Source organism: Perca fluviatilis, chromosome 3 (assembly GCF_010015445.1).
Source record: "Perca fluviatilis chromosome 3, GENO_Pfluv_1.0, whole genome shotgun sequence".
Taxonomy (NCBI): Eukaryota; Metazoa; Chordata; class Actinopteri; order Perciformes; family Percidae; genus Perca; species Perca fluviatilis.
In genome coordinates this window covers 41,421,523-41,445,793 of record NC_053114.1, presented here as the reverse complement: position 1 = coordinate 41,445,793, position 24,271 = coordinate 41,421,523, and the positions used below count along the sequence as shown (strand labels likewise).

The 24,271-nt window shown below is 43.4% G+C and overlaps 1 protein-coding gene across 2 annotated transcripts in view; it reads right to left on the bottom strand.

Moving 5' to 3' along the window:
- Positions 1-618: 618 nt before the first annotated feature.
- Positions 619-24,271, bottom strand: part of map1aa (microtubule-associated protein 1Aa) — a 47,091-nt gene continuing 23,438 nt past the window's right edge. For both annotated transcript variants that reach the window (XM_039795076.1, XM_039795077.1), the window contains 5 exons: positions 13,804-13,886; positions 12,539-12,679; positions 5,491-12,424; positions 5,145-5,371; positions 619-3,964 (listed from right to left, as the gene is read on the bottom strand). In XM_039795076.1, the coding sequence (XP_039651010.1) occupies positions 3,809-3,964; positions 5,145-5,371; positions 5,491-12,424; positions 12,539-12,679; positions 13,804-13,886 (7,541 nt within the window). In that variant the 3' untranslated portion in view covers positions 619-3,808. The remainder of the gene's footprint in view (positions 3,965-5,144; positions 5,372-5,490; positions 12,425-12,538; positions 12,680-13,803; positions 13,887-24,271) is intronic.

The following is a 24,271-nucleotide window of genomic DNA, read 5'->3' as shown; positions in this document are numbered from 1 at the left end:
TAGCATTTTGCTCAGTACAACCTCACAGAGCTGTTAGCATGGTTGTAGACTCTCTATAGCTCTATAGCTCTTCAGGCCAGTAGTGTAGTCTAATGTATTGTAGGTATACTGTACTGTATATAAATATATTGGCCTATATATATGGGCCAGAATCTGCCTTTTTTTTGGAGGGGGGGGTCATATCATAGTGGGGGTCAGGCTGTCCTCCCCCAGGGTTATTTTGAGCGTCAAAGACTTCATTTCCTACATTCAGGTAACTTTTATTCACCAATTTACAGTGGAAATACCTTTATTTAGCCTATGCGAAGAAGAAAAACACAGATGACAATTAAAAATATATCAAAAATATAATGTAAAGTGTGTTATTGCATGACATTGGGCATTTTTAAGTGGGTATATGCAAAATCCTGGCGCTTTCTTATTGGGTATAGTGCGTATACTGCGTATCATGTAGACTACACCACTGCTTCAGGCCTCTAAAACTGTATTATACAGCTATAAAGGTTCACAAGCTTAAAGGTTTGGGAACCAGTGGCCTAGTGACATGCCCTGATCAGTTTTATAAAAGTTACGTGGTCTATGACGATACATAAAGAAAAGAGGAGGGAGACATTCTTCTTCAGTAAATTGTGTTTTTATTGGTCGTCACCACACTTTTTGCCTTTTTAACAATAAATCTGTTTCCTATTTGACCTTTTTTTAATCATTTCAAAGAGAGATAAAGAGAATATTGCACTTAAAACAAGAGATGAAAGTAGAACAATGAAGCAGAAAGGAGGGAAAAAAACGATCACGAGGCTTTCTTGACAGCACAGCTCAGCCAGGTTACACGTGGCTCCTCAGTACCGCACAGCTTAGCTTCTTAAATATACATCTTTTAAAATAGCATTTCTATAAGTCAGTTTTTTCTTCAGCTATTACAGTCAGGATAACTCAAAAGGTACACATGCACGTACAAGCAGGGCTCACTGAAAACCAACCGTCTTCATGATGATTTGTTTCACGGCAGATGAGTCTGAATGCCACAGATACATTTTTTTTTTGTTCTTTTGTTTTTGCACGATACGAAAATGAGTAAGTGTGTATTAAGTGTGTCTGGAAAAGAGTGTGAATAATAGGAAATCCTCTATAAATACAAATGTATTGACATGAGTGTCTGGCAGTCTGGGTTTTAAGTGGTCTGCTCATATGAGTAGTGGTGATTTCTTTTAATTATTAGCCTTTACAGTGATGCAGTATTAAATAGGAATGGAGATTACACAGAGTGTGGGTTAACAGTGACGCGCGTCACGGCCAACTTTCATCCGAGAAGCCGTTCTTTTGAAATCAGCAGGAAATAGGAACCTCAACTCACTGTCTCCTCTCCTCTCCTCTCCTCTCCTCTCCTCTCCTCTCCATCTGTAACATGTTTATCATACCGACAACATTTAAATCTGCAGACAGAAATCGTAATGTTTTGTCGAACTGTCATTCAAAGGAAGAAAACCGCAGCGGCTTATAATCTGAACACAAAGTTTCCTTCCCTTGCACACGAGTCGAGATGCATTGCGGGCTACAACAGCACGGTTGTTACCGCCGGTGTGACCGATGACTCGGATGTACCATATGATGCACAGTAACCAAGGCAACCAGGAGATCAAAGTCCTCCACGGAGAACGTAAAGGTAATCTGCATCTTCACATTCAAATCAACTGGAGCCGCTGAAGTCTGGGCTCCCTGCAGCCCTATGTTTTTTGTTTTTTTTTAAAGAGCTAATGCCTTTTATGTACATGCATCTGTTGTACATGCATCACTCGACTAGAGTCGAGGCAATCAATTATCATACAGAGGAATAACTAGATTTCTTACTGTGGGTCATAAAATAGCAACCCTTGTGAGGCGTGTTGGTCCTGTAATTTGTTGAATAGTACGTTTTGTTCCCGGTTAAAATCTAGTAAAGTACTCAAAACTTATCAAAATATAAAATCATTAATATCAAACTAAAAGCACATCTACACATAATACTAAGTTCATAAAGTGTCACTTAAAAACATCCACTGATTTACCACTGAAAGGAAAGAAAGTTGCAAGTTAAATAATACAATCTAAAAACACGATGCATTAAGTTAAGGTGATTGTGGCTTGAAAAAAAAAACTATTTTGCAAACTCAAGACAAACTTATACTTTCTGGAATATTTAAACCATAAGAAAACAGCACTGGTTTTCAGTGCAAATGCTGTAATTGTTATTTTAATGTAATGCGGAAAATTTAAGACTGCTTTAAGTTTTGCACACTGGTTACTGTTTGTGCTTCTTCGAGTGGCAGCTCCAGGAAAATGCAACGGCTGAAATACTGAGTTGGTGCTTTTTTTTTTTTAAAAGTGCCATTTTTACGCTCGATATGTACAACTCGGACCCTTTTCTTTTGGTGCACTGGCGTTCTCACTGACAAAAACTCACAAAAGAACAGAGGAGACCAGCTCGCCGGAGCCTCCGCCACAGAGCCGGGGGATGAACCGCACGCTTGCATGACGCCACCTTGAATTTCTACGACGAAAAAACACATTTACTTTCCCTTTCCAGGACAGCAGGACAGAAAGGCACATGTGGGTGACAGTCTAACCTCGAAACCATCAATCGAACCGACCACCTTTGATCACCAGGCAAACACACACAATCGCTCCTCGCAAACCACATGTTCTTATTGTTGTAACGGAATACATTCTTTGTTCTTTAACCCAGCTTTTGTATAAAGATCTTTGAGACGCAGCAACCGCTATGAGGGTCGTCGACTTCCCTCTTATGAGCTCCGAGTGCTGTTCTGTATGTAAAGATAGAAACAGGTAGAAATCCAAAGACCAGGATGATGATTTTGTACTTGTATCACCGCCTCTGCCTTCAGTTCCCCCCCCCTCACGATCCTCTGCAACGATATGTTAACTGGAAATACACTGAAAAGATACATCAAAGACCACAGAAACTATTATAGAGAGAATCTTATTCGTCAAATCCACCGTAAGAAATAACAGCCACCGATAAATTCTTATTGTTACTGTAACGATTGGTTTTCACTTTTTGATAACCGTAGTAATATCATAATTCACTACAATACAGATTCATGAGTATGGTCTTCCCTATCCTACCGCAAATATACTCAAAAGACATTTTATATCTCACTATGTCAGAAGGAGGCACAAAATTCAACACTGGGACTGCCATTGTTTTAGGAGAACGACAGAAAGGGAAAACAGAGGAACGGTAAGTAAAAATGATCACAATTAGCCTCTAATGATGATTTTCTATCAGCAAATGTATCACATTGATCACCTTTATTGTGAACAGGTTGACGTTCGGGATTCAGTGGAAGAATATAGTTTGTTGCTGGCTTTAAAGTGTGCAAACTTGTGCTTTGATTTAGGCCAATTAGAAGACAAGCAACTAAACATCAGTTTTGTACTGTTTTCTATATGTACACAATGGGCATTTTGTCTCGGCCAATAAACATAGACTCCATTGTCTCACAGGGTTTGGACAAACTGCAAAAAAAAAACTGCACTCCCTTTAAAAGGACTAGAAATAATAATAATAGTAATAATGGAGGACGTAGTTGTCAGAAAACTACCTCTGTAATACAAATTGTGATAGCCACAACAAGCTTATGGATGAATAAAAATCTAGAAAAGAATAGACAGTTATCCAGGTCTGTTTCTGCTTTTCGCTCAGTAGCCCAAAACAGAGGCAGATTTGCATATCAGGCTATAGAGGAGGGCAATTAAAACCAGATCTACACTGGGGAGGCCAGGGGGAGCGAGAGAGGAAACAAGGGTCTTAAAACTCAATCTTGCAAGCGGGGAAAGACTCGTCCTGCATGACGACGGTGCTGCTGGAGGCCAGGACCATGATGTTGAGCTCCTGCTGCCTCTCATGAGTCTGCTGGTACCAGTCACGGGTCACCTCGGTGTCGTGGGTGGGGATCAGCGTCACCTGAGCGGGAGACAAGAGATCGGGAAATGTCACGACTAGTCTATATAAACAACGTTTCATTTCCGTGATTGTTCCGGTGACGCCGGAAATTCCGCCGGACGTCCCTCATTTTCGGCCGGATGTCCGTCACCTTCCTCTTCCTTTGTGTTGGTGTTCTAAACTCCGGTGACTGATTTATGAGGTCTATGGTTAACTGCTGCTCAGATCTTTGCAGGGTAAATCCAGACAGCTAGCTAGACTATCTGTCCAATCTGAGAAAGTTCTGTCAATATTTGTGAACATGAACTACTCTCTATCAAAGCCAGAAACTACAGAAGTAAAGCCCAGTTCAGACTGATGAGTCGCGACGAGACGAGTTGAAACTTGCAAGTACTTGCAATGCTCCGGTCGGCAACGTTCTGAGGGGTGTATCATCTCCATAACAACGACTCTCTGTACCTCCATTCTAACTTTTACGACTTACAGGCTTTTTGTAGCCGGATATATCATTTGTAGCATCCTAATATATGAATGAGGATAGTGAGATGCTTGCTACAGTTGCATTTGTAGTAGTGATGAACTGAGTCACTGCTTTGTTCTTACGCTGCTCGCTCTCTTCAGTCGCTCTCTAGCTCGCTCCATCACACAACCGTGCTTGCGGCCGATTGTTGAGGCTCCGTCTAAAACTATGCCATTTCTACTAGTTTCTAGTTGACAGGTCGGTTATGGATCATTATATTTCAATAGTTTGGAGCTAACTTTATAAGCTGACTTCGCTATTGGCTGTTGAAACAGCTTACATCTTTGATCTGAACTGGGCTTAAGACTCAAACTCATGAAGTCATTGAGTATAAAATCTGAAGCTGCTCCATAGACATTGAATGGGAGACTGATTTGTTTTTCTTTTGTATACCAAAATGAGCTTTATTCTATTGTAGTTCTCTCAGTTCTGGGCATTTTATGCCTCTATTTATGCAGGACAGCTGAAGACATGAAAAGGGAGAGAGAAGGGGAATGACATGTAGCAAAGGGCCGCAGGTAGGAGTGGAACCTGCGGCCACTGTGTCGAGGAGTAGACTTCTACATATTATTTATTTATGTAATTCAGTTTAGTTCTTGCCTAGATCCCCTGCATCCCCCTGATTTGAGCCGAGTGCAGAGTTATCCTCAGCATCAAACTAAGTACAGTTAGAAATGTTACCTGTAGGTTTGATCCCCACTGAGCTTTGCCATCCAGCAGTGCATCGAGGACTCCTCGGCTGGGTTCACCACTTGCTGTGTCGTTCCCGCTCACCACATAGTATGCAGAGCGAATGCGTTTGAAAAACTCTTGGTCCACATTTTTGGCACTGCAGTGGTTGGGAATGTAGGCCAAGTCCACATATATAGGAAGGCCAGGAGCCGCTGCAGAGCCGGACTTCTGAGAACCTGGATGGGAGAACGAAACCAAACAAACTGTGTAAAAGCATTTATCTTACAAACAAGTTTTGTAGTATTAACGATTATATCCAAAAAGCTTTCAAGATTATCTTTAGACGTTTGCACACCTGAACTACTCTTGACACCGTTAGTCAGCCCCTTGCCCGGGTTGTAGCTCGACCTGGAGAGGTCATCGTCTTTGGAGCCCTGTCCATCTGACAGACGAGACATCCGTGAGCTCTTGTCTGCCTCCTTCTTCTTCAGCGAGGCGCTGCGAGGAGACGGTGTCTGTTTGACGGGCATGGGAGACCTCTTGCGTCTAGCCGGTGATGCTGATTTGGTTTTTCCCGAGGTCTTCTTTAAGCTCTTGGCTTTTGGTTCTTTCTTGACTATGCCATTATCCAAAGAGTCAGGATCCACCATGCAAACGTCTGGGCGTGGGGGGCGAGGGATAGGGTCCATGAGGGGAGCAGGAGGAGGGTCATTGCTCCTCCTAGAGGATTGATGGCTGCCTCCCCCGGTGGCAGATAATTTATCAACAGGCATGTAGTCTGCATCCTCATCTGAGTCCATGTTGCCTTCGCCAGCGACTGAGGGGTATTCCTCAGTGCCTGGAGGCACATCGGAGTCTGACTGAGAGGCTAAAGATTCGCTGACGGAGGTGGGCGGTGTGTCCTCCGTGGCCAGACCCAGCCCTGCCGACATGCCGCCAGCTTTCTGCAGAGAGCTGCTGTGAGACTGGTGATGATGGGGCTGCTTGTTAGCCCTTCTCTTGACCGACAGATCGTGCACGTCAGCCTCCTGCGATTGGTCACTCCTGCGCCCGTGCTCCTCGTCATCCTCGTCGCTGGATAGCTGCCGCATGCATGGGTTTATGAATGAAGGCGAGAGGTCGTGTTTGGGCTGCCTGTACTCTGAGGAGGAATATCCAGGAGAGCTGCGGCTGGTGTAAGAGGAGGTGGCTCCCATGGGCACGTCGCCAGCAAGGTCCTGATCGCTGTCATCGTCATCGTCGTCATCCTGACCCCCTTGGCTGCACTCTTCGGCGTAGAACGGAGAGCGGAACGGCTGATCGGTCTTGGAAGAGAGTGACAGCGGGCGGGCAGGGTGCTCCGGCTCCATCTCACACTCCTCTTCAAACTCGTCATCATGGCGGTAATGGGGAGGGGAGTCTCCGGGCACCATCCCCATCTGGGGTTTTGACATCTCCCACTCAAAAGAGCTCCTGTAAGCTGCTGCTCCCTCTCTGGGCTCCACCTTGGCTGGGCCTGAAGACGCACCACTGGCTGCTGCTCCAGCAGGGAGGGTGCTGCTTGAGCTGACCTCCATGGGGCCGTTGACCGGGTCTGGCTTGCTGGCCTGAAGAGGCGAGGGCATGTAGGAGCCAAGAACATCGGGGAGTGCACCAGCCGTATTTGCACTGGCAGCTGGAGCAACATGCTTGTCAGAAAATGAGAGGTTACCAGACTGGCCGCTGGAAAGCGTCCTGGTCATCTCACGCATGTAAGCCTCCTCATCCTCTTCCTCACTGCTGTCAGTCTCCTCAAAGTAATGCTTGCCTTCTGTGTCTGGGCGTGGGGAGGAAGTGACGCCAAATAGAGCGGCGCTGGCTGCCTCTTTGTCTTTGGACAGCTCTGCAGGTTGAGCAAACGGTCCTGCTGAAGCCCCAAACCCAACAGCCGTGTCCAGCTTGGACCCTACCGACCATCCAGGCTTATAGAAGCAGTCCGATTGAGGGCCTTTGTCCATTATTCCACCTGCTGAAGTTGTATACTCCTTCTTGTCCTCAGCAAAGGCAGCGGAGGAGAGCGAAGGGAAGGATTTGACCTCCTCAAATGGGCTGAGGGGTGAGAAGCGAGCTAAACTGGAAGTGGACTCAGCCATGGTTGTAGCTGTGATCTGTTTTTCAGACACTTCTAGATAGTCGTCTTTTGTGCCAGCGGAGCCAGAGTAGGGAGGATCCATGACCAGTGAGTTTTCTTCTTTAAAGGAAGAGTACTCAAAGAGAGGCTCGGCAGGAGTCTCGAGTTCCTCTCCGAACTGACGGCTGGTGGAGAGGGAGCCCGAGGTGGAGGAGGAGTAGCTATAGGCCGAAGAGGAGGAGTACCCAGGGGTAGCGGTGGTTGTGTACTGAAAGCTTGTGTCCAGTGATCTCTTACTCAGGTCTGGTATCTTCTGTTTCTCAAAATCCGGATCAGCCCTGTCATTCTGGTAATAACTGTCCTCTGTTGATTTCAAAGTGAAATCCTCTTTACCTTTGTCTGTGGTCTGTGGAAATGAGTCTTTCTCACCACTTCCATACGAGTATTCAAAGCCCGAGGAGTAGGTAGAGAAACCTGTAGCTCCTAAATCCATTGGCTTTCCACTGAAGGATGAGGAGTCAATTTTAGTTTCGTGTTCTGCCTTTGCGAGCGAGCTAGAGCTGCTCGGCTTCCCCTGGCTATTATAGCCGTATCCAGCCATGGAAACCATAAATTCAGGCCTGTTTGAGCCAAACATTTCACCGATTGGACTTTTGACTTCCTTCTCAGACTTCTCTTTGGCACCTTTCTCCATATCAGAATCAACAGCGTCTTCGTTGTCGTCCTCCTCCTCTTCGTCCTCCTCATCCTCATCATCTTCTTCGACGACTTCATCATCATCATAGTCCTCCTCCTCCCTTGCTGTTAGTTTTCGCATATCAACCTCCAAACTAGCTCCTTTCTCGCCGTACCCTGCGGCGCCAGGTTTGTCTACATCAAACGCTGTCATTGAGGAGTACGTCTGGGACTTTGGGCCGCCGTCAATCTGGCTTTTAATAGAGGCGTCTTTTTCTGATGATAAAGAAGTGGACGAGGCCTCGGGTCTATCAGCCAGTGAAGGGAATCGGGTTCCTGTGCCGTGTTCAAATGTCTCCTTTACTTTGACATCTTCGAACGAAGGTACAGCAGAAGTGCTCTTGGAGTCGAGCCACGATGAGGAGGAGGAGGACTCTTTTCCATAAGAGACGGTAAATCCCTCCTTCTCTGACATCTTGTCCGTGGCGGTTACCGGGGATGGGGACTCGGGTTTCTGCGAATCCAGTTCAGCCTTCGCGGTGTCCTTCTCCGCTTTATCTAAGGACTCCTGACAATATGAATCCGAGTCCACTGAGCCATAAATGTCACTGTAAGAGAATGTTTTGCCATGCACATAGGGGGTGTCCTGTCTTATATACACGGCCTTTTCTTTGGTCTCCTTCTCTGGAAAATTATAGAGACTGAAATGAACATTTTTCTCTGTCTCTTTAAAAGCAACATCTGTTTCCTCTGTGCTTTCATTTTTCAAGTCTACTTTGCTTTCATTGGTTGATAAGGGCTTATTAGACCCTACCCCACTTTGTTTATCATCATCTTCTTCATCTTCATCTGAGTACGTCACTTGAGGTATGGGTTTTTCCTCTGTGCTGAAAGACAACGGTTTCTTTTCTAAGCTCTTGACTTCTGTTTCTATCTTTGCAGATTTAGCCTCAGAGGCGAAGTCGTCGTCCAAGAAGCACCCCTCTTTTGCCTCCATAAGCTTGGCCTTAACAGCGGGCTGTAGATCCTTTTTGGTGTAATAGTCATCTTCCTCTTCATTGGATTCATTGGATTCTTCTTGAGACTCTTCAGACACTGTGTTGTCACCTACCAGACCAATATAGGCGGTACTGTCTGAGATAATGACTGATTTCTGGGTGTCAGCTTTAACGTTGAACCCTTCTTCATCTTTGTCTTCTGTCTTAAAGGGTTTCTCTTCTGTTGGAGAGTAGCCACTGCTTGTAGGCATAGACTGTGTGGGTGAGGCCAGTTTCATGGTGCTGTCATCTGGACTTAGACATCTTTCCTCACTCTCCTGCCTGGAGTGGGACTCTAAGTCTAATCCAGAGGAGAAAGATGGAGGGGGTGAAACAGGCTTTATATCTGCACCCATCTTAAATCCCTCTGTGCTAAAGAGAGATTGGTCTTCTTTGACAGCCTGCGTGGGGGAGGACTTCATGGTAGAGAAGAGAGGAGGAGGAGGAGAAAACGTGGCAGAAGGAGATTTCTGCTTTTCCTGGAGCATCATGAAGGATGCGTGTTCGTAGCCCTCTTGGAGTTTACCGAGAGGGATGTCAACGTTCGGAGTCTGGTCCTCGTCCTCGTCTTCCTCATCCTCTTCCTCTTCGTGGACTGATTTGATCTTTGCATCCCCAGATTCCATCTCGGGAATGTTGGGCTGGTACTCGTCAGAGGAAGGAGACTTGAAGCACTTGTCGTCCTCCAGAGAGGATGTGGGTGAGATGGTTCCTGCCGAGTGAAGATAGTCCTTCCCATGGGCGGCCTCAGCGCGTGAGGGGATACTGTTGATTGTGTCAAGCAGGAGAGAATTCCTCCCAGCCTCCTCGGTCTGTGGCGCTGTCACAGAGGCTATCGACTGGTCCTCGGCTACAGATGTGGCAAAGGATGATAGTTTGTCATATTCTGTTATGGATGTTGCAGAGGAGATGTGCTCCTCCTCTGCAAGAGGTGCCGCAATGATGGCAGGGTAAGGTGCGAGCTCAGGCTCGTGCCCTCCCATGAAGGCTTTGGGTTTGATGTCAGATACGGCGGAGCACTTCATCTCTTTCATACCGTGCATGGAGTCAAAGGTACCAGGGACATCAGGGACAGAGATGTCATAGGAGCCCACATCATAGCGCAAATGTGGGATCCTATCTTCTGGTTCCTCGTGGATCTCCTCATCAGAGATGGTCTGTTCGGTCTCGGAGTAACCAGGGATGGTCTCGTCTTGGATGAAGGAGAATTGCTCCGAGGCGGAGGCTGCTACTTGCCCAGACAGTGCTGTGGTTGACAAAGGTTTTTGCTCAGTTGGCTTGGTGTCCCACTCCTTTCCAGTTTTTTCCTTTTTCGCCTCCTCCGTTTTATATTTCAGGACCTCGTCATCTTCCGTTCCTTCAAATTCGGCTTTTTCAATGACATCACCCTCCTCCTCTGAGCTGTCACTCTTCTTTGATCTGTCTCCTATGTGGTCCTTTACATGGTATTTGTCATATTTCTCCATTTGCTCCTCTTCATACTTCTTGTCAAAGGCATCACTTGCTTCCTTCTTTTCAGTGGCTGTAACCTGTACTGAAGCGCCCTTGTCTTTGTTGTATTCCTGTTCGACAGGGGATTTGGGTGAAGCAGATTGTATCTCAGTGGCTGGGGATGAGACCGTCTCCTCAGGGAAAACTAAGGAAGGATCTTTAGTATCTGTGTGCAGCAAATACCCAAACATCACATCATTCTGAATAGGCTCAGTCTTTTTGGACAGCTCTTCTTGTTTCAAAGCCTCAAAGTCCTCAGTGAGGTCCTCTGGGGAGGACACAATGGACCTGTCAGCCAAAGCTGCTGCTGCGATCTCCTCAGGGATGTTCTTTGGGACTGGCTTTTTCTCATTTGCTTCCTCTTTCACTACTTTGTTTTTGTCTGTCTTGGGTTTAGCCTGAGTCTTAGCTTTATGCAGAGTTTTTCTCACTTCAGGGGTGAGCGGCTTCAGGTCAGGTTTCGTGATTTTTCTCAGTTCCGGTTTACTTGAGTCCTTCTTTTTATCCTCCTTGGCTTTACTTTCCTTTTTCTCTTCTTTTCTTATATTTTCTTCTCTCTTTGCTTCACGTTTTTCTTTCTTAATTTCTTTTTTCTCTTTGTCTTTCTTTTCATCCATCTTGGACGCTTTCTCATGCTTGGCAGTTTTTTCCTTGGATATTTTCTTTTTCTCTGTCTTGCCGGCCACAGGGGCAACCTCGCTGTTTTTCTGTTGTTTGGTGGCTTTTAGACTTTCACTTTTGAGCTTCTTCTCCTCCTTCTTTTCCACTTTATTCTCTTTAGTGATTTCACTCTTGGACTCTTCCTCCTGTCCACTGACTTCTTTCTTTGTTGTTTTAGAGTGAGGTTTGGGTGAAGACTTGAGACTCTCTTTGCTGTCAGTTCTTGATCTTATTTTAGTCTGTTTGATGATGGGAGGAGGCGCACCAGATGATATTTCTTTTTGGGTCGCCACTGGGTATCGCAGGAAGTCCAGGTGTTTCAGTTTCTCGAGGCCCTCCAAGATTTTATTCTGCGGTGCATTTCCAGGGAAGAGCACCCTAACTATCTTTTCTGTCGGACGGTGAGGAATCCAAACTATGAGAGCGGTAACTGATGTCAAATAGGGGACAGATATTTCTCCTTCTTTTCCATTGGCCATCGTAATCCCGGTCTTGGCTTTGCTGTTTCCAGCCCATTTCTGCATTAGAAACTGCATCTCTTTGCTCTCTTTTACAGGGTTTAAGACATACATGTCTAACTTCCCCACACCAAGTTTGTGGAATAGTGTGATGGGTTCAATGGTGTTGCTGACTACCCTGTGAAGAGGCTCTGGTGTGATACCAAGCTTGTTGAGGTACTGCAATGTAAGAGATGCTTCCTCAATGCTTCGTTTCACTTTCAGCGTGGACTCTGGCATCCGAAGCTTCTCTGGGACGTTGAAAAACACAATCCCAAGCTCAGGAGAGATCAGGTTCTTCATCCATTCACCGTTGCTGCTGGAGCCAGATCCTTGGTTACGCTCCTCTTCTTGCTCTGCAATCTTCCTCTGGAACAACCCGTTGATGCCAGGGAGGTTGTCCGCACCAATATGGGTGAGCAGAACAGAGTCGATCCTGTCCAGGTGGCGAACCAGCTTCCAGAAGCAGGACTTTCGATCAGACCCTCCATCCACCAGGATGTTGAATCCGTTGACGGCGAACAGAGCAGAGTCTCCCCTGCCTCCAGGGAAGATGTAGCAGCAGGGTTTGGACAGCTTCAGAAAACCTCCAGAGGTTGGGGGCTCCAGGAGGTCGAAGGACGACGGCACATCCACTGTCTCGGAGACATACTCAGTGAACTCTGTGACTCCGTCCATGTTGGGGAGGTAAGGTTCGGGGTTCAGGCGGTATTCCAGAAGATTTTGGAGTGACTGCTGCTCCTGGCTTTGGCCCAGGGAGCTCCAGCCCCCGTCTCCCTGACAGGAAACAGTAAGTCTGGCCGGCTGCTCTGAAGAGGCCTTGGACAGGAGTTCAATCACCTGGAAACACAGTAACAATGAAAAACAACCCAAAACAACTGTCTATGTAAGCTTTATAAAAGTTGATCCATACACTGAAAAGATTTATTTGGAGAGAAAGTGCACCCAGCTCACTTGAGGGTTGGAGATGATGTCAGAGAAGTGTTGCCAGGTGAATGCTCCACCTTGCAGTAGGATGTCACCTCCCTGCTCAGAGCTCTGGCCGCTCAGGATCAGCAACTTATTCCCAGCAAAGTCAGTGATCAGAGAGCGAATCTGGGTAGAGGACAGAATAACCAACTATAACAACACTATAACAGCTAACATTAATGTTTTCTAATAATAAATCTTCCATAAGTCATCAACATCAGAACACAAAATTTAAATGTACTGTACTGGAAAGATGAAGAATCTTTTTGGGGTGACAAAGCAAGCAATTTAGTTCCCAATGAACAAAGCTCACATCATCTCGCATGTATCATGAATTCACTGAGTTGCAATATTTCATTTGATTTGAGTGCTATTGAGTTTGAGAGCTGCTCAATTTGTCCCCGAAATCAATGTCATCCAGGCAACATCGACCCACTCAATGATAATAACACGATGTGAACAATGAATGAAAACCTAAAGAATACACTTAAAAAAGAAATTGTATCAAAGTATATATTGCAAAGGAATGAAAATGAGATGAAAGGTCAAACTTTTATTTTGAAGAACTATTTAAACACCAAATAGAAATGTAACAGCCTAAAATTACTCCTAAGAGTTGCATAGTGTCAATCACTACCACTTCATGCCCAAAATAGATTGTTTGGAAAAGGAAAAGTTTCTTTTAATTCCATCCAGCAAAAGGGACAACAAATAGACTAGCCATTTATTTCAGACTTGTTATTTTTTTGTAAAAGATAAATCACTGTGTCTGACGAAGTTGCTGCAGCATTAAGAATACATTTTAAATGCAGAAGTACAGTACAGTGTCTTTCTGGTTCAAGGATCAGGTGTATTCATACTACTAGACAGTAATAATAAAAAAACTAGGTTAGGTTAAGGCAGTCAAAAGCTTAGCTGAAAACTGACTATTTTTTTTACACTGACAGTCAAATCTGAGGCATCTGAGTGGATTTATTTATAACCCAAAGAAGTGTCTGCCTCTCCCACTGTGTGAGTGTTTTCCTGTTAATCAACTGAGTGATGATTACTAGCAGGAGAGACATGGAATTCCCACTGGGGCTGAATGGTGAACAATAGGTGTTGCTGTGTTCTTCATAAGTAAAAACCAAGTTTGATCCAGACTGAACCCACTCTTCAGTGTGATTTAAATAAATTATCCTGCAGGATTCAGAGCACTGGATCATCGTCAACCTGCTGTGTTTTGTCTGTGTTGTCCAGGTGTGACTTACCTCTGAGGCAGCGGTCTCCTCTGATGGGTTTACCAACACCGTTGTCTCGAGGACATCACTCTTATACTGGAGAATCCGCTGGCCTGCAGGAGACAGAGATTTTAAAAATAAACCTTATGATTACACCAAGACCAAATAATGACGAAGTAACAGAGGCCTTCTTCTGATGGGGCAAATAGCTTCTAGTTGCTCATATTACAGGATCAATCCACAACACTTAAACAGAGATACAATCACACAATCCCTATAAGTAAAAAAAAAAAACACATCTTGATGGGAAATATTCTTAATTTTCATTTTCTGGAAGTTGAAAAAGATGAGACGATCAATATCATTCTCGTGTCTTCCAGCATTTAACACCTTGTAAAGCAACTAGTTATAGGTGGATTTTATTTTACCTTTGGACAGAACTACAGTAGCTGTTTCACCCTGCTTCCACTACTTATGCTAAGCTAAGCTACAGTAACTGCCTGCTGGCTCTAGCTTGATATTTAGAGCGCAGACATGAGATCTTTTCATCTAACTTTTGGCAAGAAAACAAATACGCCTAAACTTGAATAAACATATGTCCTAAAATGTCAAACCGTTGCTATATATACTTCAAAAAGCTACTGGTTAAGTGTAATGATCTGGGCACATTTTGGCATCACATCTCCCTTCTAATAACCATCTGAAGAACGTGACGTCGCATCCTGACATCTCTAGCAGTCGTGACAAAGTTAAAAGATTTGAAAAACATCTGAATCCACAATCTACAAGACCCACAATTGTAAAACCATGCTTCCATGTATTCAAGTGGAAGTAGTTAAAAATTCAAACCATATTTTGGTGTATAGAACGAATCATGGACCCTGAAGTAGAAGCAGATGATTTAAAGGTCCTATGGCATGGTGCTTTTTGGATGCTTTTATATAGACCTTAGTGGTCCCCTAATACTGTATCTGAAGTCTCTTTTATATAGACCTTAGTGGTCCCCTAATACTGTATCTGAAGTATCTTTTATATAGACCTTAGTGGTCCCCTAATACTGTATCTGAAGTCTCTTTCGCGAAATTCAGCCTTGGTGGAGAATTACAGCCACTAGAGCCAGTCCCACAATGAGCTTTCCTTAGGATGTGCCATTTCTGTGTCTGTAGCTTTAAATGCAAATGAGGAGAGAAGCGGGGCAAGGTGGAGGGTGGGGGTGTGGCCTTAACCAACTGCCATGGGCAAAGCAGAGAAACCTTTCCCCTTATGACGACATATAGGGAAGATTCCAGATTGGTCCATCTGAGCTTTCATTTTCTCAAAGGCAGAGCAGGATACCCAGGGCTCGGTTTACACCTATCACCATTTCTTGCCACTGGGGGACCATAGGCAGGCTGGGGGAGCTCATATTAATGTTAAAAAACCTCATAAAGTGAAATTTTCATGCCATGGGACCTTTAAGGGAGGGAAAGTGAATATAGCCCAACATTTTTGTATGAGCCCTGAAATGCAATTCAACCCACTTATACTGACCATTACAAACTAATGCTTTACAAACCCACATAACTTTATTTTTTTATTTCAAGTGGGGATTTAAAAGTTTCTAAAGACATCAAATATGTTAGGCAGAGACTTGTGTCTGAATATTTAACTCTGTTAAACCATAGCTTTAATTATCTGCTTGCTTTAATACTGCTGGTTAGGATGTAACAGAATAATAAAAACTCTATAGGATGTCTGACAAAACTCTAAAGGAGAATTGCTGTAAACTGTGTGTAAAATGTTTCCCAATATGAAAATACTCAAGCATCATTTAATGACAACACAATGCCCCATCTTCCAGCATCTGTCAACACAATAACTCTGCACATACAGCCGCGCACACACATCCTCAACCCTGCCCTGTCTCCTCTTTTGCTCACTTGCCATCTTATTCCTCCCCGGGCTCTAACTAAAGCCCCCCTGACAACTTTAATCCTGGAAATACGCTCTTTTCATATACAATCACAACAAAAACACGCAAAAAAAATAATCCCTCAGCCATAAGCCTCATTGGCTGTTGCTATGGGGATGCTTCTCTGGCCGTTTGCTGCTAGCTAAGTTACACTGACCCAGTCTTGGCTGAGGGAGACGCATTGCAGCATTTCTGCGAGAGGGAGGGGAGGCTCGTACTGCATGACAGTACGCACGCAGCATCACATAGTACAGGAGGTGAAGGCGAGTGCCAGAGCAGCAGCAGCAGCAGTATTAGCATGCAGGCGCTTCATCAGGGGATCTATATTTAGCACGAAAGATGTTACTGGTCTCTTCCTCGGCCTGTCGCCGGGTGTTTATGTCTCCTTCCCCAGCTGGAAGAGAAGGCAAGGTTCTTGGAGAGTGAATGACTTAACATTCAGGGGGTTATACATGAGGTCATAGAATCTTACATCCACAAACAGGTCACAGATACGGTACATGAGTGCCTTTGTAATGTAACAGTTTTACCAGCGTCTGGGGGAACGAATCGGCCGTCGAAAACACCTCAGCCGTCGGAATTAGGGCTGGGCGATATATCGATATAAACAAATATATCGATATATTTTTAAATGAGATATGGAATTAGACCATATCGCATATATCGATATAGTTCAAATGTGATCCTTGCTCCCATAGATATGTCGCCGTGAGGTTCTAAACATACGTCAAAACCCGCCGCCATCTTGGAACAGGGGTCCGAAGCATTCAGATCAACGCTAAAGATGCCGGACTTTTGTACTGCTTAATTATGTTCGATAGAGGAAATGAAAAGAACAAACAGCAATGGATAACATTTAACAGGTGACAATGTGTTTTATGATTATATATGCCGTTCGACCAGCAATCTGAGCTCCGGCGGCAGCGGAGGCAGAGAGCCCCGGTGGCCGGCCGCAGCGGCTCTTCCCCGGCAAAAACACAGCTTTGCCTCGCGCTGTCCCCGCGTGGGCTGATCCAGATCGGACCAGCCAAAGACAGAGTTGTGACCGTTAGGATCTTACACGTAGTCCAGACGGAACTGTATGTCGATATCGGGCGGAAAGTTCCACTAAGTTTGCGGCAGGCGGACGGAAAGAAGCTACAGCGGGGAGCGCAACCGTCTGCGGCTGCAGGATCTGGAGCTCAGTGCCCGTTAAAATTACATGTAACGCTTAAATACATACAGAAATAAATAGTGGAGGAATGAGCCTGGACATTTCAGTCTGTTTAAACTTCACCTTGAAGCAGAAACTCTTAGTTCAGAAGGGTGAAGTTTCCGTTTGGACTCAGATCTGTGAACAGATCATAATAAATTTCTTTGTTTTGTAGTCGATAGTTCATCTTAAGTTTATTTAAGTGGAAGCAGTATCAAGTGGAAGAATGGGACTATAACCTAGGCTTACAGGCATGAGGCATTACATTTTGAACAAAGTAGATTATATTAATATCTAAAGCTTAATTGACCTTTGGAACGAATCACAAATAGCCTATGGAGCTTTGATTTCAAAAAAGGTACTCCTGTTATACAGTATTTAGGTTTACATTTTATTGTTATTTGAACAGCTGAGCATTTAATCATGAACCAGGTGAAGAAACCGGTTTATTATTTATTTGATTTTGCAACTGTTTCTATGAAACTACTTGTGACATGTCATATTTGATTTGGGCTTTGACTGAACATTTGCTCTCACTTCGCGGAAAAAAATATCGGGATATATATCGTATATCGATATTCAGCCAAAATATATCGGGATATGACTTTTGGTCCATATCGCCCAGCCCTAGTCGGAATCATGAGCTAATTTGTGCAAACTAACAAACGAATGTTAGATCAGCAGCATGTTTAGTGAGTAAACTCGCTGTGGCCCATTTTAATCACGCTGTTGTTTGACTGTCACATCCTCCTCTCAAATAGGTTCACAATCTGAATTTGTCCAGCTGCTGATCAAACAAGTTGAGTGGAAGTGATGGTTGCTGGGAGAAAATAAACAACACCAATACTGACATCCAGGTTTTTTCCATTAATGAAGGACATTTGCTTTGTTGATGTGAATGGAAGTGACCAGTGGTTTAGAGCTGCAAAGATAAATTGATTAATCGATTAGTTGTCAACTATTAAATTAATCGCAAACTATTTTGATAATCAATGAATCAGTTTGACTAATTCTTTATAATAAAAAAAACGTCATCCTGGGCTTTGGGAAACACTGATCAATATTTGTCACCATTTTCTAGCATTTTATAGACCAAACAACTAATCAAGGAAGGATCAAGGAAATAATCGACAGATTCATGGACAATGAAAATAATCGTTAGTTGCAGCCCTAAGGCGGTTGGTGCTTTTCTCCTGACAACTACCAAAACATGTTAAACATTTAGCTTCACATTACTGCGCTTTATCTGTCAATTTGATGTCCGTACTGTTATCACCAGAGATGTTCTAAAAACCTAAAGTGCCAGCTGATTGGCTCTCAGTGATTGCAGACCACTGGCATCTGCGTTCACTCAGTCAGCAGATATTGTTTTATTATTACTGCCAACAATGGATGGAGCAATAATTGGGATCGTTAAAAAGTTGCCAAGTATGTCAAAACAAGTCAAGTCAATTTAATCATAGAGCACATTTAAAACCAACCTAGGCTGAACAAAGTGCTGTACAAAGTTATATTATGTTATGAAAACAAAGGAAGACAATAAAAATATAGAAACCAGCACTTTTAAAGGTTGGTCCGTCTAAATTTTTTGTTTGGTACAGATCTCCGCAAAAATCACACGATAATCATTTCAATTTAATGATTTTCATTGGTATATGTGCAGTTTAGTGTCCCAAATTCCCCGTAACGTAACCCCATTTGTTCAGGTCCTATCCCCTGACCAATCGGCTATCCTAACCTTAACCACTCGAGGTCAAATGCCTAACCCCAACCAATCGAGCTGCTTCGTAGGGCGGGTCTTGGCATAGCCATAGCGGGATTTGGGACACTAAACTGTACGTAAACCATTTTCATTGAAAATGGGTGACACAAAAATGATCATTCCCTCCAATGACAATTTCAGTCAAAATAATCTCAAGATATTCTCCTCATAGTGTGCAGCCCAATTACAATATGAAAATAACTAGAGCAATGTGTAAAATGAATGCAGGTGAGTGCAGGAATCTCACCCACTTTCTCACACACAATTTAAAGATTTCACTTTACTCTGTCATGCAATGCACCTGGATTTATTTATGAGAGGGCATTCTAACCTATTGACATCCAGTGTTCAGTCGACATGGTATAGTGCGCTGTGTTCCTGCTTAAGGCAGTGATTTCCAACCCAGGTCAGGATGATATACTGTAAATGTGTCTATTGTCAGACAAAAAAGGAATGACCAGTGCTTTTTCTAATAACATTTTGATATAAAAAGTAATGTTTGGTATTGAATTCAAGGCATCAGCCATTTTCCAAACACACAGCTACGTATATTCCAGGGAGAGCTGAGGGACCTCACAGACGGGCCTTAAAATGAACTGCATTTATCACTACCTCATCTCTTTTAGTGCCTAACGGTTATGACATCACATTAATCTGAGCGCTGACCCCAGCAAGAAAGACATCTGAAAGACAAAGTGCTGCTAGGACGAAGACCTTCAAATCGTACAACAAGAAAGGAGAACAGGTATGCACCTCTTTTGTAAAAGAAAAAAGTGGAGGGGGGGGGGCTCCATTGTGCACGTGGCCCATGATTCCTTGCTGCTCCTGTGTTTTGGAACAAAACACTGCCACTCCAGCCAACTGAGAGAAACGCTCTGCATGTCTGAGAAGCCTATTAAACCTCCCTGCTCTTCTCTTTCCTATTTCAAGCTGGCCAGCAATCTCCTGTTAAGCCACTTGTGTGCCCACACATCATTCAGACTGTTATCATGGAAACAAATGTAGTCTGGGCCTCTGTGGCTCGTGCCTCTCCTCGGGCTGAATACAACGGACTAATAATTGAAGATTAACCGAGGGAGGATGGATGCTCGTAAAATTGTGACCCTCTGTCAGCCCTGTTGGCTCTGAGATTATGGTTGGTGCTGTTCCCTTGATGACAACCGGATAATAACTGATCAGTGTTGCCTAGGGGTGATATGATGGGAGGGGAAGAAATGATTTTATACTCAACAGCTTCAGGGTTACGGCCGTAAAGATGCAATCTAACGTACTGTACAGTACCATAGCCCTATAGAGTCTCTTTGACAAAACAATACCGACTCAAGATCCACTTACTATCTTTCTCCGGTGCTTTCAACGGATGCTTGGTTTTTATGGAGATGGATCCTGACCTGCAAGCTCAGTAGCTGTTATGATTTTATGAGTTTAATCTCCATCACGATGAAGACCTTCAAAAGCTTTTGAAGCCAATTCTGCGAACACTGCATCTGTATTATTATTTTTTATATATATATATATATATATATATATATATATATATATATATGAAGTGTTCATTTACAAAATGATACTTTTGTATTTTTTTTTCCTAAATGATGTATTCTTTGGTGTTTGCAATCCTGGGAATATCAAACTGGTGTTGGGTTGTCAAGACACACACACACACAAGCTAGTGTGGTTCTATGAAAAGTAGACTTTGGAGCATTATGACTTCCATATCTCATAATTATGATTTACTATCTCATGCGTATGAGAAAATAATTAATATGAATAATTACGACATGACAGGTGTCACAACTTATTATGTGACCTTTCGATTATGTGCTTTCCATCACATCACTTGAGTTCAGCAGATGGGAGTTTACCCAGTTTTAAAGAAATTCTAGATGTTCAAATTTCCATTTTTCCTCATGAGAGAGTGTGTGATTTGACCGAAAGAATGAACCTTCACTCTCGACTAATTAAGCCGACATTCCGGACGAGAAGTCCTTAAACTGCTCTGAAAAAAAAAAATGGAAATTTAAACATCTACAAATTCCTTACTCCGTCCTACAACTAGCCAAACTCCATCTTGAGGAAATGTGAACAAAGCTTCAGAACAAAAACTAAATGGTGCCTGTTGTTTTGTAAGCTGTTGCCAAGATTATTTTTTTAGTATATGCACACACACAATGCTCTGGTAAATGTGTTTTTGTCTTGTTTCACCGAGCTTTACAAAGTAAGATGGGGCAGAAGAAAAGCTTTCCTCACTTGAAAATCTAATGTCTGATAGTGTGTGGGTGTTTCATAGCATTAAGGAATAAATGAAAAGCAAAGCGAGCCCACGCACTCGTGCCTCTGGTGCGTGATGGGAAGCGGTTTGCATCGCAGCCGCTCCTGTCCGAACTGGCAGCGACACATTTTCTGCCCACTCATTGCCGCAGCTCCACATGCTGTCATGCCACCTGAGGCAGAGAGAGATGTCAGCTGTGTGTTAGTGTTTATTCGTGTGGTAAAAGTAGACCATGTCCCATATATGTCGCTCTGTGTGACTCCACAGTATCCTAATGCTCACTCATAGTGGTTAAAAATACAACGGGAAAATGTGGCCTGTAGAAACATCAAAAAAGAAGAGGCGCCAACTCTGGAAACAAGCGGTCATATTCTTCAATGAGAAGAGAGTGCAGACAGGGGCTTATGGTTTAATTTAAATTCTATCTAATAGATTTAGTTTATTGACATGTTTTTGTAAATGGAGAACCTAACCACGAAAAAAAGAAGCTCCCGAGAACAAACTGATTAGTGGCTGCTTATGATGTGTGGCAGGTCGCTGCTTGTTCAGTTTCCAGCTGGCTGCAGATTGAGTTTATAACCTACTGTATAAGCTAGTTCATTTTGCATGGCGGCATGAGAAATGATGCCCTTCCTCTATAACAAAAGCACTGAGTTACCCTCTTAATGACTGGTCAGAGTCATCAGGAGGGTTATTAGTCACAGCAGGGAAAGCTGAATGTGAATAGGAGTGGCATTATTGGCAATATTTGGCTGTAATTATCACCACAAAGAGTGGTAATTACTGTTTGGTATAGGAGCCCTCTAACACTGTCAAGTATGGTCAATTTAGGATGTTTACTTTATTCATGAGAGCTACTTTGTCTATATGCTTTAATTCACTTTTTAGCAGCGCTACCAATGTAGCTCTGGGGATTGTCAGTTAGTTGGTCTGCCAAACCAACACGTCCCAGAGTGATGTATTTCAACAACTATTGGATGGATTGGAATGAACTTTTGTTTGTAAGCTGTGAGCTACTGTGAGATGCATACTAACACATTGTACACCATAAGCATACTACGCTTACTTACTTACTTACAATGCAAACCGTACACATGCTAATAGCCAATCTTTCAATCAATCAATCATTTTTGAATGTGTTAAACCCTATACAAGCTACCTCTTTAGCCATGCTAGCAGCTCTCTGAAACTGTGCACTGTTGCTTTAAACTAATGCTAAGGTCAGCATGCTAACATGCTCACAATGGCAATGCTTACATGCTGAGCTGGTATAAGGTTTACCATCTGGCTTAACCCTTGTGTTGTCTTCAACTTTTGTCTTTGCTTTTTCCAACGTTTTAAATTGTTAAAATTTTTCTTTCTTTTCTTCTGTTGGTTTGAAAAGTAGCTTTCTCCAGCAATGCTAACAAAGCGGACACACCGACTCTGAGTAACTGAAGCAGAGTCGATGTTTCTTCTTTAGGAGGGAACATGATTGATGGGTACACTGCTAAATCACTTGTTTCCTGTCCTGATTCATCCATTAACTCCTCGTCCATCAGACACGCCAGTTGCTGGACACAACACATAAACTAAACAGAACACATGAACTAGCTCAGTGCACTGAATCACTACTGTAACTGCAGGAAATTAAACCTTTAAAGTGAATCATGACTCCAAGCAACAGGGTCAGACTTGTGGGAAAAAAAAGGCATTTCAGTGTACATTTCCTTAGAGAGACGTAACTGACATGCAAGTGATTTGTACCTGCTGCTTTCACCGTCTGATGTATTAACACTGATGCAGCCTTCAGGTGAGCCTTCAGGGAAATAATCAAAGGGCTGAATTAGAGCTTGCGGTGCAGCAGTAGCACTTCATGATATTAAAAGCTACATAACCGTGTGGCTGCTGCAACCAACTGACTTACATACAGCAAAGCTCCATTATTATAGCACTTTAATTTATAGAGCTATATCCACTATATTTAATGAAGATGATAAATTCCAGGAACGGCATCATGGCTGGGCATGGCTTAAGTTCGTGTAGCATTTTAACTGGAAAGTAGGGCTGAAACTGACGGTTACTCTGTTGATTATTTTCTCAATTTAATCGATTAGTTGTTTGGTCTATAAAATGTCTGAAAATGGTGAAAAATGCTGATCAGTGTTTCCCAAAGCCCAAGATAACGTTCTCAAATGTGTTTTGTTTCTTTGTCTACCACTCAAAGATATTCAGTTTACTGTCAAGAGTTAGAAAATATTCACAAGAAGTCAACCTAGTCAACCTCCTATAAAAACGTAGCGACCAGGTGCCGGATCGTAAACACGCATCCAAAAGGAAGCTACAAAAATGGGGGACACGGCGCAGAAACAAATGCAGCTATAGTGAGGCAAAAGGCCAAGCAGACAAAGCTTGTTCCACAACGATTAGTTTTGGGGTTGGCTTTCACTCGCTGACGAGCACCATAACCCTCAAAGAGACAGGGAGGAGGAGCCAACTTTGAATGCTGTGGTCACAAACCGCAACCGACAAATCCTACTCATTCTGCCTCTAATATTTTGGTGTGAGTGCTGTATGATTTATTGCATAAATTCTGCAATTTGAGTCGAGTCTTTAAGAAAAATTCAGCAACAACGTTGCAGTGATTTTTCTTTACTGACCCAATGATTGCGTATAAGTAATTAATCTGAGTTTTCTGTTGCACGACTAAAACCACTTTAGAACGTACAAATGTTCCATCAAACCAAGTTCCTTCCAAGTTCCTTCCAATAGCCTTCCCGAGGCTATTTTGCAGCGGCGCCGTGGCTCTGTCCGGCTCTTAGTGGCGCCCAAGACAATTGTAATTGGTTTAAAGAAATGCCAATAAACCAGAGCATCCCAGAAGGCTGTGTGGACTAGCCAGACTCACCTCCGCAGAGCTGTGGAGGAAGGTCTGGCAATGTGAGACTAATGTTGCTGTAATTTCTGTGCTATTAGTCGTTCCAATCTGAAAGTTAGTGATTTGATTTAATTAATTTAACAATCCTATTATGAAATAACGTTCAAGTAATCTTTCAAATAAATCTTTCCATTGTGAGATCTGTTACCTTTTTCATGTGACCTCGTCTCTTGATTTGGAGTACTGGTTTCACTCCCTAAGAACTAAACCTTGAACCATCCTTCTTTCCTTGTCCTTTCGGTGCTCCTTTCTCATCTATTTACTCTCACATCATCAAAATGACTGCTGGTGCATTATAATACTGATTAATCTTTAGAACAGATGAGCTGAACCCTGCAAGTGTCTCTCTGTTCTCCGAGCTCGTCAACAGACTCGTTCAAGATAAGCTGCGCCTCGCCTGTAAA